The sequence below is a fragment of the Protopterus annectens genome, chromosome 10.part0 (assembly GCF_019279795.1).
Source record: "Protopterus annectens isolate FY-2018-M chromosome 10.part0, PAN1.0, whole genome shotgun sequence".
Lineage (NCBI taxonomy): Eukaryota > Metazoa > Chordata > Ceratodontiformes > Protopteridae > Protopterus > Protopterus annectens.
Genome location: NC_056744.1, coordinates 1356810288 through 1356828781, shown reverse-complemented (window position 1 = coordinate 1356828781; position 18494 = coordinate 1356810288). Strand labels below are relative to the sequence as shown.

General features: G+C 40.3%; 1 protein-coding gene across 3 annotated transcripts in view; it reads right to left on the bottom strand.

The window, feature by feature from the left end:
* Nucleotides 1-1128: 1128 nt before the first annotated feature.
* The window catches only part of LOC122813597 (zinc-binding protein A33-like), a 104733-nt gene continuing 87367 nt past the window's right edge, over nt 1129-18494 (bottom strand). For all 3 annotated transcript variants that reach the window (XM_044086007.1, XM_044086009.1, XM_044086008.1), the window contains one exon: nt 1129-1839. In XM_044086007.1, coding sequence (XP_043941942.1) covers nt 1295-1839 — 545 coding nt within the window. In that variant the 3' untranslated portion in view covers nt 1129-1294. The remainder of the gene's footprint in view (nt 1840-18494) is intronic.

The following is an 18494-nucleotide window of genomic DNA, read 5'->3' as shown; positions in this document are numbered from 1 at the left end:
CTGCACTGCTAGTGATTTATAACAAAAAAAGGTAGTCAGACAGATTAACATCCGGGGAAACAAAGTCAAAGAATGAACTTTACTCTCAACCAAGTAGAAAATAATGATTATAGCAATCCATAGAAGACAACCAGCTCTCACTATACATGGTAATAAGCACAGTATGTAAGCTGATACAATAACAAAGAAAATCATACAAAAGGTTATGAACTTCTATAACCCAGATGATATTGGGAAATCACTGTCAATCAAAATTTTAAATAACATTCTGTTGAACACGTGCTGGGACATATTCTTTCATGTGAAATATAAGGGATATACTCACTTTCTGTGTGGATTAATCACTCTTGCGAAATCGAGGAAGCACAGATAAGGGTAAATCCTAGTTAACCAAACTTTACTAATGCTTTAATAAAAGACTCCAGGGTAAAGAATAAAGGAATAGAACAGTTCCACCACCCACAAACCACACTTCTGGGGGTGAGGAACACAACAAATGCCACAAAACTTATAAACATAAGCAGGAGTAAAATTTGCATGTAATCACAAATAAACAATGTGACCAGTCTGTATAACAGAGCAAGTGAGGAGGCTAATAGAATGCTAGCAAACAGAAGAGAAGCATCCCTAGCAGATACATTACTGGAGTTCACTCATCTTGACCAATATGTTAAGTTCTGAGGGGCACAACTCTGGAGCACCCATCTTGAGCAATACGATACGTTCTGAGGGGCACAGCTCTGGAGCATTACAGACAACTGGTCAGGGAGGCACATGAAATAGTAATAAACCTGCTCCAAAAATGTGACGAGTAAAATAAGAGTCTAAACGCATATAATGAAAATAAAGCACAATGTATGAATAACATCTTTAAAAAAAGATAGTTATTAAGTCACACGAGAAAAATACTTAGTTTAAAAAAGGAATTGATGGGTATGAATGCATGATACAATGAAGGGCATACTAAAGAGCAATGCAAGGAAGTAACTTATACAGTATGTGGTGGGTTTCTGCAACAGACTATAAATAGATGCACAGAAAATGAAAGTGGCAGCAAAGGTTCATGTGTATTTATGATAATTGTGCTGTTAATAGTAAGATAAGACAACAGTAGTAAAACTCTCAATAGAAAAGACTCAACAAGGATTTTTTTTAATGGTTATAACACGCTGTGCACTTGTGTTGCAACTGACAGTTCTTTACTTGTTAGGAAGTTGTCTGCTGGCCAAATTTTCCCAGCATGCTTTAATGTCAGAGTTTGTCAAGCATAAACACATGTTATCATCAGCTCTTACTACAGACTTAGGTGAAATAATTTCAGGGGGGCTAAGTTAGGAGCAAATTCATTATCACATGGGTTTAGGTACAGATACAAGGTGTCAGTGAAGGTGTCATTGAATGTATACAGGTGTGACATGTCACCTGCATCATAAAATGATATTTGCCCTCCCTCGTAATCCAGATACACCCCAATTTTCTGGGGTTTCCTAGGCAAGCTGAGAACATGAGGGAATGAATCCATGGCCTTGTACACATCATATTCTCTAAGGTACAAGTTCCAGAATCCTTCCTCAGGTTTCTTCTGTGGGTTAAACTTCCTTTCGATAGATTCTCTGACAACACCTATGCTCCATTCATTCTTGTTGTTTACTACAACTTCCCAGTAGTGTTTTCCAGTCCTGACTCCCTCACATCCGAGCACAGCAAGCTGGCGTAAGAACCTCTTTGTGCTATCAGAATACTGCTTATGGGTGGAACTGTAGCTAACTGCAGTATGGTCTTCAAAAATAGTAAGTTGATCATTTGCAGTTTCAGGATCCAGAAAAAGTGAAGATGGTGCTGCAAAAAAAAAAAAAAAAAATATTATCCAAATACAAAAAAAAAGTGCTATACCAATGACAATGACTGACAAAATCATCAGAAATACCCTAACCCAGAATGCGGCAACAAACAACTGGTCAGTACTACTGCAGGCTGTTTTCCTATTGACCAGTAATATAAAAATGGCAACAATATATTCTACATGAATGAACAAAGTTTATTAAATATTTTATTTATTGTTTACTTCAGATTTCTGATTGTTAACATCTGATTATGCCAAGCACTTCTGAATTTCATCAAAAGGAAAGAAATAGTGAAACAGCAGACATCTAAGTTGCTTATTGTATACTGCTGAACAATGTACTTACATAGTATATGAACTCTACAAAACGGTAGCAGGTGAGTTACAACTGAACAACAGGGGGATACTGATTTTATTCTGTAGGAAGCATCAAAGGATCATTTTATGCAAGTAATAATGCCCAAAAGGGTGTGCGTTACGGTGTAAATAACGCCCATCCTGGGGTGTAATGAGGCAAGATGCTGCAGATGGAGGGCCTCCGCACCCCTGGAAGGGCATTATTTACAAAGTAATACACACCTTGGAGGGGATTACTGTGCTTTTTTTTTAAATATTTGTGATGTAAAATCCTCCACCTAATGTTTCAGACTTGTTGCTGTATATGGATGGCATTACAGAAAGCATTTTACATCCAAAATATAAACTTTCAAAATATATAAACTTCATTTTTTGGGTCCCTTACTCAAAAATGTGTGGCTTGTTGCAGGTCACTGGAGATTGAAATCACTAAATAATGGCACACATTTGAGTTTCAGACTATTTCCTTCAGAAAATGCATGCCAGAAACAAATCCTGCTATTCAAGCAACTCTGTAGTTTTATATGAGCAAGATTTAAAATCTGTTCCTGTTTTTGAGCCTTTATGCCCTCTTTATTTTAGACTTTATCCAGATTTTTTTAGCAAAGAAGTCAAGAGGTATGCAAACCTCTTAACTGCTGCTGCCACTGCTTGACTGATCTCAATCTCCGTCTCACAAACATACATGCACGCACGCATGCGCGCTTATACACACACAGTTGTGGTTCACAAAATGCATGCTAACATAAATCCTATTATTCACGCAACTTTGTAATTTTATTAAAGCAATATATTCTGTTCCTATTTTTGATCCTTTTGTTATCCAGATCCATTTATCCATCCATCTACAACCCCTTATTCCCATTTTTGTACATTGGGTCAAGGTGTCATTTCAACAGAGACAATCATCTAGAGCAAAGTTTTACCCTGCTTGGTGGCTAGCCCTACCTCAGTAATTCATCCACACTACACACTTGCACACACACTCACTCACACCTATGGCAAATTTAGTGTGTCCAATCCACTTACTGCATGCCTTTGGAATGTGGGAGGAAACCGCAGCATCCAAAGGAAACCCACGCGAACGCAGGGAGGACAAGCAGACTCTGCAGAGAAGGCACCTAGATGAGAATCAAACCAGGAAACCTCTTCCTCTGAGGTGACAACACTATCTGCTGTGCCACTGTGCTGCAGATATCCTGCACTAAAAAGGTCAAGAGGTATGCAAATCTCATAACTGCTGCTGCCACTGCTCAATCATTCACACTCTTTATACACACACACACACACACACACACACACACACACACACACACACACACACACACACACACACACACACACACCTGCTGTCATGCACGCAAACACATACACTCACACAACACATATACAAACACACACATGCACACACTTTTTTCTTTTTGTACATTTCTTTTACTTTTCACTTGCTAAACAGCAAAAGTGCTGCTTAGCGAGTGCAAAAGAATGGCTCGATTGATCTTCGTCTCCTTCTCACACATGCATATACTCACCCACACAGACAAACATACACACATACTTTTCTATATATTTTTTTTTTTTATTTTACGTTCACTAAGCAGCAGGGTGCCGATGTAAATGTTGCCCATTCTCTAACAGAGACTATGGTAGTATTGAGAAGTAAAGCCAACTCTTGGTCCTTGAAACATGAGCATTTACAGGTCTCAGTAAGTGGTCTCCTAGAAGGTATCTGATTTAGAGGTAATTAGTTTTTTTCTGATTTCACGAGGAATGGAGTTCCAGTTAGCAGGCAATCTTAAAGATTTTTTACATAGCAGTAAGGGTAAAAGCAGGATAACGCATAACATGACCTTCATGATTTTGCATTGTGTATGTGGGTACTTTTAGTTATAACTGGTAACCAAATAAAAAAGACAACCATGGACCGGTGTAACTAAAATGATTAAGCACAAAAATTAAACACCTAGCACACAGGAGTAGAAAACTGGACTGGACTAATTAACATACAGAAAGAAAAGGAAGAAACACTTTCATGAGGCTACTACTGAGTTAAGAGCAGAACAACAAATGGACCAGAGAAGCATTGTAACAAGTGCCAGAGGAACCAAATCAGCAGACAAAAGGAAAGAAGGCAGCTACCCTGAAAGCTGCCTTAGGAGACCAAATCAAGAAGGAAGAGCTTAGTGGCATCAAATTTCTAAAGCAGATAAGGAGAGGGAACTCCAGGCATGTTGGCAGTCTAAGAGGTGAAACAGGCTACATATCAAAAAGTGGTCTTTAACAGAGTGTACAACACCTAAAAGCAGATGCCCTACTCTGACCGCCTTAAAAAACTCCAGCTATACTCTGTCGCATATCGTCTACTCAGAGGCGATCACTGCTTAGCATACAAGGCCATGTCAAACCCACAGCTGTTGGACATGCTACACAAAGAAATCACAATCCCTCAGGGCCACACGCTCCAGGGATCTAAACCTGGTTATCACAAGAAACAAAACATGCTGGAGGGATAGGTTCCTGACCCAGGGACTCCCCAGACTCTGGTATAGACTGCCCATACATGTCAAGCAGAGCGCCTCTTTGGCCCTCTTCAAAAGGAACCTTGACGATTGGATGGGAGAAAGGAAATTCACCCCAGGGATCATGTCAGTCACCCTGCTAGACAGGGGTCCAGGGAATTAAATATTGTGGAAAGAAATATCCAGGGAATTGTTATGGCTAAGCTTGCATAGGCCCTAGGGCTGATAGTCTAGTACCAACCTATGAACCTATGAACCTAAAAGCACTTTTCAGTGCTAATTCATTACAACTTGCAGATGCAGAGGATAAAACAGCTTCAAGCCCTGCAAGCACAATGTAGCAGCCCTTCCTTCTGGCCTATGTAGTGCTGGGAATGGAGGAAGCTAGAATCAGAGAAACTCTGCCTACAGTGCACACCCTAGCACAACACATCACAGATGTCTTTGCGATGGTGAACACCACTTAGGAAATAACACACTCGGTGAAAAGGTAATAAGAAAAGCAGAGAGACCACTAAAAGAACAAGCACAGGTATAGCTGGAAATACCACGAATCAGCAGCAGTGCTTGGGGAAAAGAAGAATAAATAAGCATGTCAGATGTTTTGGGTAAAGGTCTGCAATCTGGCTAAGGGACCGCATGTAGCTGGATGTGGGACATGCATCAGAATATAGGCAATGGAGGCAGAGGCCGCAGAGTTAACAGTAGCACTGAGGAAGTTCAGGTAGTAGACAAATCATCTACAAGGAGGAATGGTGAAAGGAGGCTAGCAGGTGTTACCATAGCAGAGAAGAACTTCATAGAGGGAATCCAGGCGGAAAGACAACTTACGAATGTGGGCATGAGCAGTCAGGGTAGAACAGATACACAGAGTGAAGCAGGAGAGGTGAAACTGAGACCCAATGGATCCTTGTGAACTTATTGAAAAGCATGGCTCTCAACCTTCAATCTACAAAATGTGGAACACTACCTCTTATAATGTGGAGCAAATGGGCAAAATATGGAATACTTACGTCAACGAGGAAGTGTACAGAATGGTTAAAATGCGTTACTTTATACATATAAACAATTTTTGGATGAATTAATATGATCGATATTATTTGCCATGGATATCAGTGAAACAGAAGATTCTTAACACTCAAGCCTAGTAGACCCCTTCAATGTGGAATTGTAAGGAATATGGACTTAAGACTGAAAATGAGGAACATTCGTCATAATGGGGTACACTTCAGAGGTATGCTATAAAGCAATATACTGAAACTCATAATATTGTATGTACAATGTTGACATGTCAAAATGCTGAAATGTTAACATGTCGAAATCAAAATACCTATTCTCCCAGATGTGTAGACAGCTGGATGAAGAAGCAAAGGCACCATTAGCAATTAGTGACTACACTAATGTGTCTCACATATGGGTGAGAGGGAACAGGCCTACATCTCAAAACCCAGGTTTGTAGCTATAGGAAAGTAGATCACAGGAAGCTAGTGATATTAAGAAACAACAGGTACTGGACAGCAACAGATGTGGCAAATAAACTCTGGAAAAAACAGTACACTGGAAACAATGCTGAAAGGGCCGGGAAGGAGATACAAAGGTAAGAAAAGAAGAAAGCAGATGTGGATAAGAGGGAAGGAAAGAAATGGTAAGAGGGAAGGAATGTGCAAAACAAGAGATGGAAGATAAGTGGGAGAGTTAATGGCTGCAATAAGAAGAAACAATAACAATGACAACTAGTGAAGTTAAGAAAGTAACTAATGACAGGAATTTAAAAAAAAAAGAGGCAATGTGTTCTTTATGCAATGTGTTCTTTATGCAATAAAAGTGAAAGGAGGGACAAAATTAATTAAATTAAGAAAAGGAAGGCATAATATAACCAGGAAATAGAGGACAAGTGGTGGCGCTTAAGAAATGCTTTACATTGGTCTTCACCATGGAAAGGGAAGGTAGGATACTATCTTGAGAAGAGCCAGTTGAATAGGATCAGCACATGGATGAAAATAATGAAGCGTGAAGGTTGAGATGGAAAATAACCCATATGTACCTCTACTTGAAATGATCTGTGAGAAGCCCTTCTGCAGTGGGTAACTGTTGGATTTCCTCTTCTGATACTCACCTGCACAACTCAGAGATTCCATTAAACCCCCCCACTCAGGGTCATGCCCATATTCTGCTGATAGACATCATGAAGTGGATTAGGAGGGCACATTGAGTCCCTGTGTTATCTAGTTTGACCCCCTTTCGGTAAGAAAGCACATACTATAGGTTCATAGGTTGGTACTAGGCTATCAGCCCTAGGGCCTATACAAGCCTAGCCATAACAATTCCCTGGCTATTTCTTCCCACACTATTTACTTCCCTGGACCCCTGCTAGCAGGGCGACTGACGTGATCCCCGGGGTGAATTTCCTTTCTCCCATCCAATCGTCTAAAAGAAACTCTAAAAACAAGAATACAAAATTATATACCTTCCTGATTTTCAGGAAATATATCTAAATGAAGGCAGATGGGCAGGCAATCCAGTCACAGGGTGACAATGGAACAGTCCACTGCACAGAGCCTTCTTAAAAGAATGAAAGACTGAAAGAATGAGTACATATCAGTTATATGAGTCTTTAAAGGCCCTTTGGGGTGGACAACAGTAAGGAATAATTCCAAGCAGTACAAACTGGAACCAAAAGGAGTTCCGGCCTATAGAATCATGGTCCATGTAATAATGCCTTGCAAAAGTGTTAACCAGTAAACAATCTGATACGGCAGAAACATCTGCAATGGCTCATTTGACAGGCATGGGAAGTGGCCACACTCCTAGTCAAGTGCCCTTTGGCTGCAACATTTTCTGAAGGGTGGTTAGCAGCCTGGCAACAAAAGACAAAACAATTTACCAATCCTCTTGGTAAGACTTTGGTTAATGACTGTGAACCCCCCCTTTTGCTTTTTACCTAAAAAGAAAATGACACAGACAAGTACTTTACTTTCTTGAACTCATGCAGTCTGTTCAGATAAAGCCTGCCCTAAATGATCATAGTGGACGAATGAAGGACTGGATTCTTTCAAAAGAAAATGGAGAAGCCCGGTTTAAAGAAGTTCTGGTTGAAGTTTGACTACTTGTGATAGGACATGTGGGTTAGTCCCAAGGGACTCCAATTCTTATGAAAGACCAAATAGAGTTTCATAAAGGCCAGCAGTTGAGTGACCTTACAGATAGAGGTGCTGGTCACCAAAAACTATATCTTGCAAGCAAAAACTTCAGAGTTGCAAAACTACCATCTACAGATAGCCGATGCTCAAGCTTGTTAACTACAGATCTCAAACCATACAAAGAGAAGGAGCCCTTAGCTGTCAGCAAAATATCAGACGCCCTTTACCGGTCTGGTTAAGCAGATAGCACTAATACATTTCTGCCTTCTACTAGGTTGCAGCACAGGAGATACCTGAATCGTGCACTTTGGTTATGAATATCTAAGATCCAAGTCAAACAGGATGTAGGCAAGGATGATTTGCAACATAAATGCCATGGTACAGGATATCTAGTCACCCAGTTGAAAAACATCTATCACTTTGCAGAGTACATCTTATAAGTGGAAGGATTCCTGACAGTCTCACTCAATTGTCAGACATTCTCCAGAAGCTTTGGTGGCAGCAAACAATCTAATGGAGCAAACATGCCTGGAGGTGTTACTGGCTCTCTCTGCAGATGAGACTGTATAGTCAGAGATGCAAGATCCTGAAAGCAGACCCTTCTAGACCATCACATGATTATGAGGATATGTTTTTTGTCTTCAGTGAATAGTTGGCTAAATGTGGAAACAGAGTGAATAGTGACAGGAGATGCACAGATCTTCACTGCCAAAGAAAGGAAAACTAAATAGATCACCGCTCCCCCTCAACCTTCTGAACTAAAAATAACAGGAAAGAAACCATCTCCGATGGGACAGGCAGGATGATTTCTGAGATCCCTACTCCTGGATAGCCCTGTCCAGCACGATCTCTGCTATCCTTCACTCTAGATGAGGACTTGGAGCTGCAACTAGGAGCCCATTGAGTCCCCTAGATATGAACAGCTGCAAGTGAGATCTTCTCACTTAGGCATCACTGCCAGACCCCCATCACCTCTCTGAACAGGGAGGGTATGAATGCATGCCACCCTGTTCATGACTGACCAAACACAACAGAAGGTGTCTGATCCTAACTTCCTCTTCACAGCTTGTAGAAAAGGAAACACCACCCACAACTTTAGATAGATTATATGGACCTGCCACTCCTCGCAGTATCATTCTCCCTGCATTATAAAGGTTCCAGAGTAACCAACCCATCAAGGACATGTCTATCAAACACAGTTATGAGCTCAGCACCAAGAAGAGAAGGCTTAAGATGAGAATGGGAGCTCATAACTAGATCCCGGTTATGAGGTGGCTCCCAAGAATAGCACGTCCAGGAAGGTCTGCTACTTTGCAGGCAAATAAAGTAAACATGTCCAACAGCTAACCACACAATTCGTCTGAGAAGACTCCAGATACTGATGTGTCAAAATATATCCATCATATCCAGTGACACCACCTAGACACTCTGCTGTAGCACAGGTATTACCACCTGATGAGTCACTACCCGGAATTTAATAAACTGTTCGTTCTTGTTGAAGTTGCTGAGGTGCAGGACAGAAGCCTTCTATCCCACTAAGAACTAGGAAAAGAGAATGGAAGAGAATCCTTCCTCCCACTCCAAATGGAAACAGACACTGTTGTCTCTAAGAAACAATGTTTGGGTCAGTTCCAGAAACTTTGTGGAGAAAGAACTTATAACTCTATGATGTGGCTATCTGAGGTCAGTTCTAAAACTCAGCAGTTCCTTCTTGCTCTTAAATCTGGGATGAACTAAGAGACTGAGCCTTTTGGGTACTTGTACTGGGACAGCAGTGCTTGTGATCATCCCTAGAAGGTTTTTGGCAGAACCAAGAGAAGCAATGGTGCTGAAAACTTTATAACCCTCCTTATTCTATTAGCAAGCTTCTTACAGGGGTAATTACTAAAATGCACAACCCACTAATAAGGTAGCGGTAAGCAGAAATAAAAATTGCGAGAAAAAAATCAAACCGCTACTCCACGGCCAATGCACATTCTTCCCTACCCTGGTTGAAACCTTAACCTCATCATCCATTAGCAAGTTACAAAGGTGGATCAGTGTATGGGAGCTATGTACGACTAAAGAGATTACACTAGAATCAGTCCTGAGATGTTTTGTATGAATGTCATTCAACTTTATGTGGGTCTATAGAATTCACCCACCTTCTAAGTAGCAGAAGGAGTTAATCTAAAATCTTTCAGGCCATATAAATGACATCGCTTGGTAGAGATTCCATGGATGGGAAGGCTTCACAGTTTCTCATCTTTCTTCAGCTGACTCGGTCCTATCTGGGGCAAAGGCAAAAGGGCAATGGGTCAGTCTAGGACTAGTTTTATAAGCCTTAGTATTTCTTCAAAAATGGATCAGGAAGGGAGATCAAAGGAATGAGATATCATTACCCTTTTATGTATTAGATCAGATGCAAGTCTCAGAATCCCCTGCCCAAGTATGACTCAGGAGAGACAGAAAGAAAAATTCTGCTTTCCCCATCTCCATCAGGAGTAGGCAGAGTTTACTGAATGTGAAAAGTGATAAGCAAACTGCATGCAGGCATTTGGTGTTTGTTAAGACTTCAGCACTAGAGATGCAGCACATGAGAGATAGTGCATTATTGTATAGAGACAGTGCATTACTGTATAGAGACAGTGCAGGAATTATACGAGTCAAACCATGAGCATAAGAATCTTTTTTCCATACTCAGGGGAAGAGATCCTACCAGATATCAAACAGCATGCTCATATCCAACATCTGTGCCTTCCATGTGGACCCAAATACACAATAGGAGGACCCACAGGAATCATTGGTCTTTTAGCCAATAAGCCTTCCTCAACTCATTTGGAGGCCAGAGGAACAGCACCCCCCCCCCACTAACCATGATACATTCACTGGGAAAAACAAAACCTTTTTCGAAATGAACTGGCCAAGCAAAGTCATGCTTCAGACATTTCAGCATGAGAAGGTCAATGCTAACACTTCCTAATCACCTCAAGGTTGATTGCCAGGAATGCACCTTCTCTACTGCTCTCATCGTCAGATGATGACTGATGCAGACTTAATCACATGCTAGAGACCTGGCAGCACACATACATACAGTAGAAAACCATCTGTAGGCTGGACTTCAAAATGTGAGAAACTGGTCAATGCCCAGCTACCCCATCTCATGCCTTTCCTTCTCCAGTACTGACAGTGTCAAACAAAGGACCCTTCTGCTTGTCTCTCTACAGGGCATAAGAGCCACTGACACTCTGGAAGTGATGAAGGCCACAGGCTTCAAATTCTCCTCCTGCAGGTGGATAGGTTTGTGTGCAACTTGTGATAGATTTTAGTGTCATTTAGTATTAGAGGCAGTAGAATTAGTGCCACTGAAGGTCTTTTGTTATTTGATGAGTACAGGAATGTGGAGTTTTGTGTAACTCGGGCATCAAACATGGGAACTTTCCAGTGATGCAGATTAGGATCAAGGCTGAAACTGCACAAGCGATGCAAAAGAACAGACCACTACAAGATTTGAGACTAGTCTCTCAGTCCAATGCAAGATGTGAGCTTGCAGGAAATGTTTGTATTTGCAAGTACGAACAACAGAGAACTCACTATATTGTGCCAAGCTAGGAATATCAGTGAAGGAAACTTCAATAATCTCCTACTGCACAAAGGCCTTAAAAAATTAGATCTGGTCAAGCTGAGACAGGACAACAGACAAGGATCAGATGGGCTACTCCCAAAAGACCAACACGTTAGGCCACATTCCGGGCAGCCTCTCTAATGGAGGAATCTATAGGTCACCGGCCACTACAGAAATCCCAGAGGACTGAAGAACATCTATGTATGGGAACATAATGGAGACAATACTACGGGAGAGGCTGGTGGCATATCTGGAGGAAATATGTTCCAGGATATCAACATGGATGGGTTTATTGCCTAAAGGCCAACAATAAAGCTTTTATGGGACCTGACAATATCCCTGGCTGTGTTCTACATAAACTACAGAGTGAACTGGCACCACACCTGTGTGCCCTTTTCAATCACAGCCTCACCTCAGGCATTGTACCTACCGAATGGTGCACTGCTACAGTCATCCCTCTCCACAAAGGAGGAGCAACTACAGACCTTGGGAACCATCGCCCAATTACCCTTATCTGACATGCAAAGCTATGAAGCACATCATCATGGACCTATAAACAAGGATATAGGGAATCTCCAAACTCTGGATCCCATGCAGTCTGGTTTTGTGAAGGCTAGATCATGATCAACCCCTATATCACTAGGTGGGTTGCAAACTGGCTCACAGATGGAACCCACAGTGTGAAAACAGCTGACTCCAAGTCAGACTGCCGACCAGTCACGAGTGGAGTCCCACAGGGTTCGGTCCTGGTTCCTCTCCTGTTTGGTATCTACTTCTACGAAGTCCAGGCCAACACGAAGGGACTCTGGCTGACAAAGTTCACAGACTATTGCAAGTTGGGAGCTATTATTAGTGATGTTGACATCCTGCAGAAAAGCCTCACTGAGACCAACGACTGGTGTCAGAACCATGGCCTTAAACTAAATGCCAAAAAATGTGTCATCTCCTTTGGGAAAAACTCTGTTCCCATGAATTACCACATCGATGGCAGTCCACTGAACACAGGTGTTATAAGAGATTTGGGAACACAGGTTGACAGCAACCTCTCTTTTAACCACTACATTGCTACTGTGGTCAGAAAGTCCTTCTATGTGGCACATCTCATTACTAAGGGTTTTGCATCCAGGACGAAAGAGGTCATTGTTTCCCTCTACTCTTCCCTCATTAGGCCAGTCATCGAGTACAATGCCCCATCTGGCATGTACCTCACTAGATACCTGGAACAACTGGAGAGGCCACAAAAGTACTTCACAAAGATGATCCTAGGCCTTAACAGTTGTCTTACAAAGCCACGTCTGACCCAGCTCTGCTAGAAATGCTACATCTAAAGAAATCCCAATCCCTCCGCACCACATGCCCCAGAGACCTCAACCTCATTACCACAATATACAGAACATGCTGGAGGGATAGATTCATAATCCAGACTGACCATGCTATGGAACAGACTTCCCAAACATGTCAAACAGAGAGAAATCTTGAGTGAATGGAAAATAGGAAATTCACCCTGGGGATCACGCCAGTGGCTCTACTCGACAGAGGCACTGGGAACTAATGTCAGGTGGCACAATGTCAGGATAATCCTATAGGCTAGGCTTGTAAAGACTCCAGGGCCATTAGCCTAGTACACACCTATGAAACTATAAAGAATCTTGACAGCTAAGCCTGATTCACTTCTATGACATGGTTAGTATGGAACTGTAAAAAGGCAACTGTACTTTGACTCAGTATCCCAGCAAACCATAATTCCTGAGTGTGGGCAAAAATCTGTAAAGCTAAGTAGAAAAGTGGGTTGAAGGGAAGGCACTGAAAGTAGTAATGACAGGGACTCTCAGAACAGAAGGTTATCCATTGGCGTTTTACAAGGATCAGTGCAAGGACCAGTGATCTTCAAAATGAATAAAATATGAACTGAAAACTGGGTCAGTCTATTATTGGATGACATTAGCAATAGGAGTGGTGGATAAAAACAGAAGGCCAAAACAGGGCAGGGATCAGAAAAGGCTGAGAGACTAGACAGGAAAGCATCAGCAGGCATTTCTATAAATAAATACAGCATGCTGGACTTTGGGCAGAAGAACACATAAGAACAGCACAAGTCAGTTGAGGGAACTACTTTAGGATAATGACTAAGCAAAGGATCCGAGAATAATAATAAGAGTGCTGATAACCACCAGGCATAACGTGAGAAAGTGATGGCCACAGCCATTAAACACTGGCATTTGTCCTCAGAGGGGCAAACACCAGAGACAGATAGATTATTATACCACTCTAAAGGACTGTAGTGAGATATGAGCTGGAGTAATACAAGCAAATTTGAAACGCATAAACACATAAGGAATCTGCATCACTAAAAAGAGTTCAGAGGAAGGAAGAACCTAAGAAGAAAGATTGAGGTGATTTGATTATATTTACCAAAAATTTGGAGGGATGAACAGAAATGCTATCTGTAATTCAGATCATAAAAGCACACTGCGGAGAAGCAGAACTCAAAAAGGGTTAGGACAAGAAGAGCCACCAAATATAAGCAAAGGAAACGATTAGTTTTGATCTTAAAAAGTTATTAATTTACAGAAAAGGCAGAGAATACGTGAAATGAGCTGCCAGAACACATAATGGAATGCTGAACAATGCATTCATTTAAAAAGGGCATGGAGTGTTTACAGGGCGGAGCATAGCTCTCAATAGAATAAGGGACAAACCTAGAAATAGAGACAATAAGGGATACCTTTAAAATGTTATTACTATTTACTTTGAATACTGTCAGACTAAGACAGTGTGAATTAATCTACATTTTTTGATCTAAAAGAAGTCTACTCCTGTGATTATTGTTGTTAATAACCAACTATACTTCACCACCTTTTTTCACCATTCTTACAAGGGATCAAGAAGGACAGAGTTACTATATCACAGAAACTAAAGGATGCCCCTAAAAATCAGGGACAGTTGAGAGGTACGGGGGGGGGGGGCATGAAAGAGCTGCAAGATGCCAACTGTGTACAGTGACTAGACTAGAAAAATAAAAATGTCTCCCTCTACCAAGAATAATGTGATGTGGTGGAAAGTGCTCATATCTGTAGCTCTCTATGACTTTAGAGATCCACACATTCTTCACATTTTGTCACCTGAACAAACACTACATCTAACATATCTTCACAAGGTATAAAAAACTGCTTTTTGCATCCCATGCCTCCCAGGCTGCATGTGAGAAAGCCCTTCAGAGTTCCACAGCACTGTTACTGCTTCTGCAGTTTCTCTATTCTAGCTGGCCTTCTGTGCACAACCCTTATACCGTCTCTAGGAAAGTGACCATTAACTGAGCCTAAAGTGAGCATCTGAAATTCATTTTTGATTTTTATATGAAATACTACTGGAAAACTACCTTTAAACAACTGGTTCCACCTTTTAAAGTTTTACATCTGAACACTATGATTGCAATTTCTGCTTCTCTTTTTTAACACCTTTACTGAATTGTCATTTGTCATACAGGCAAATTTACATTTATATAAAAGGCATCAAACTGTATTAACAAGTTCACATTTACAAATATTATACTTCACATATATTGCTAAACATCATATAACCTAAGCAAGCAATGTTACATAAATTATTAAATTTCTGTCCTTTTTTTTTTAAACTAGAAACAAATTATCACTTATGACATAGGCAACTATATGTCTATAAAAATGAAAACAAACGACACAATCCTAGTTGCAAGCACTTTACATCACAAACCACACTGATGACAATCCCAGTTGTAAACATTATACATTACTTATAATCTAGCCAATCATGGTCAAACATTACACAGTTCATTCAAGTGCTGCGTTCTTTTAAATCTCATTCCTCCCCTGTATGTATTGTTCCCACAATTCCCATTTTTCCCTATGAAATTTACTCCTACCACTTTCTAAAGATCCGAGCTCCAGTTGTTTGATCTCTGTTGCTACATTCACTAAATTATAGTACAGTTGGTTTAGATTTTGATTTCTATTTTCTAGCAACTGCTTTTTTGGAAGCCACCATAAATAGACTCAGGAAGGCAAGGCCTTACTATGACTAGGGAATTCCAATTCTGTATCACAGCTCAGAAAAATAATTTCCCTAGTTACACCAATCTGCCCACCTAGCATCTCTGACAGAGTAGTTTGGAGGGAATCCTTAAAGTCTGCCAATTCATTGCACTCCCAGAAAAATTTCTTCTTCTTTTGGCTTTTCCCTTCCTTTTCCGATTAGGGGTCACCACAGCAGATCACCTGTCCACTCATGATTGGCAATGGAAGTGCCGAGTTGCCAGCCTGGTGCCCAACCTTCCACAGAAGGCACACACATGCATGCACTCATACCTAGGGCCAATTTAGAGAGTGTCCAATCCAATATGTTCCCAACTACCTTTTTCTTCCCAGTCACACCCCCAACATTTGCTGTCTACTTGAGGAAAAATTGTCTGTTGTCTACTTGGGGTATAAAAATATCAATATGTACATTTCCAAGCAAAAATCCTAAATGTTCTAGATTCTGTTGCATATTTGGGAGACATACATATTGTGAATTGCTTATCCAATCTCTCTCTTCCCAATCCTTTCTGTTGATTTCTATATTTATCAGGCAATATTTTATATGGTCTACTAATTATTCCTTTTTTAATGGCAATGTCTGTTCTAGATTTTACTAAAAACTCTACCAGTGCTGGCCTTTCACTTAGGACCCCCCTATTTTTTTTCTTTGCCTATATTCGGTTATCAATCCAATCAATCCACAAAAGGGAAGTTCTCCAATAAATTCCACACCATTCTTGCCTATTATCTTCATCCCTAATTGCAGTCATTCCTACTGACAGAATCTCCTTTCTCCATTCCTGCATTGGCTTAGTTCTTCTGCTACTTTACGAATATAATATTGTGTATGATTATTGTCATTCTCCTTAAAGGTCTGCATCCAAAATCCCAGTCTCTCCTTATTTCCTGAGCTTCCCCCATTTAATTATGATCTTTTTACATTTTGAATTGTTTAGTTTTTGGCTTGTGCTATGTATAGGAGCCTTAACTGTGTTGCTCTGAGACACCCCTTCAAAATCGGGTAATCCCAGTCACCCTGCTCTACTGGAAGAATCAGCTTATCCCACCTGACTTTTGCCACCCCCCCCCCCAATAAAATCCTTCAGCTCTTTATTAATTGCTATCCACAACTTCTCCTCTGGTTGACAAAATATGGGTGACCTACATATAAGACTAAATGAACTATATAATAGAGCTTCCATTTTCTCAGTTTTTGTATTATCTTTTGTTTAGTCTCTTCTCACATATCCTTATCTGCCACACTGCAATAATTTTTAATCCATACTCCTAAATACTTCATTTTATTATGTCACCATAAATATGGATATTGTTGAACCAATTGATGTGTGGGTACATAATTTAATGCTGTTGCCTTTGTTTTACCTTCATTAATTTTGTATGATGAAAAGATACGAAACGGTCTCAAAATGTTCCGCAACACTGTAATGTGTCCCTTTCTGGTTTTGTCAGGTACAAAATATCATCTGCAAACAGAGCCAGCTTTTCTTGACTGCCATACCAATTATATCCTTGAATTTCTGAGTATTTTATTTTCTTTGCCAATAGTTCTAAATATAAAGCAAATAAATGGGAAAGAGGACATGCCTACCTAGTTCCTCTGCTCAAGCAGAAATTATCAGAGAGAACCCTATCCACTTTAATTTTTGCCTCCAAACCCTCATATAGCCTCCTAATCAACCTTGTAATTTTATCAAGGAATGCAAATACTTGTATTAACCTGCTCATAAAATCCCAGCTTACTCTGTCAAATACTTGGTCTGCATCAAGACCCACCAACAACTGTGGTATCTTCTTACATTCTGCTTCCCTCTGGATCATCACTGTTCTGTTAATGATGTAAAATGTTTGCCTCCCCTCCACAAAACCACATTGATCCATGTATATCAATTTTGGCATCACTTTTGCCATTCTTTTAGTCCTTATAGACAAACACTTTATAATCATGGTTTAGTATTGAAATGGGCCTGTAAAATTCTGGATCTGATGGATCTTTACTCTCTTTAAGAATTACAGCTACCACTGCTTTCTTCCAAGATGTTGGTACTTCTCCTCCTCTTAAAATACTGTTAAAACCTTCCAGATCTTTTTTTCCCTCCTAGCTTCCAAACTTCCACAGGAATATAATCCACTCCTGGGGACTTTCATGTAGATTGGTTATATATCACCAATTTTATCTCAGCTCTTCCTATCCCAACTCTTAGTAACTGAGCCTCATCTACCTCTTAACCTTGCCATATTTACTTCCACAAACATTTCCATTTGTATCTTTTCTCAATTTCCATATTTCTCTGCTTTATACAGACTTACAAAATACTTCCAATACCTCTACAGGACCTCTTGTTACCTTTCTTGTTATAGGTTCCCTAGGCTTGGCAACAGCCTTTTCTACTTTCTGTTGCCCGAGTCATTGTGCTAAAAATTTTTGTGCTCTAGAGTTATTATCAAAAACAGTTGCTTAACAGCAACAGTTGCTTAACATCAATCAACTCATGCATATTTATCAAGGTAATCCCTTATTTTCTGTTTAGCATTCTCGGTTTGCTCCTCTTCTTGTTCTGTGAGATTTCCCCTATTATGCAATACTGACTCCCTCTAAATAATTATCGTTAAATCTTAATCGTATCTCCCCTTCTTTTATTTCCACCCTATTATAGACTCCTTTAATTTTATCCCATTCCTAGCTATGTTTTCAGAAGGCATTTCTATCTTCTCTAGTAGCTCCTAAATAATCTCCACTATCCATTCCTTAAATTCCTCTCTCTTCCACAGATAGGTGGAAAAGTGCCAGTGTCTTGTTTTTATTTCACTTCCTGTGTTTTTATTTTAGTTGTTCTAAATAACAGAAAGTAGAAAAGGCTGCCACCAAGCCTGGGGAACCTATAACAAGAAAGGTAACAAGAGATCCTGTAGAGGTATTAGAAATATTTTGTAAGTCTGTATAAAGCAGAGAATTAT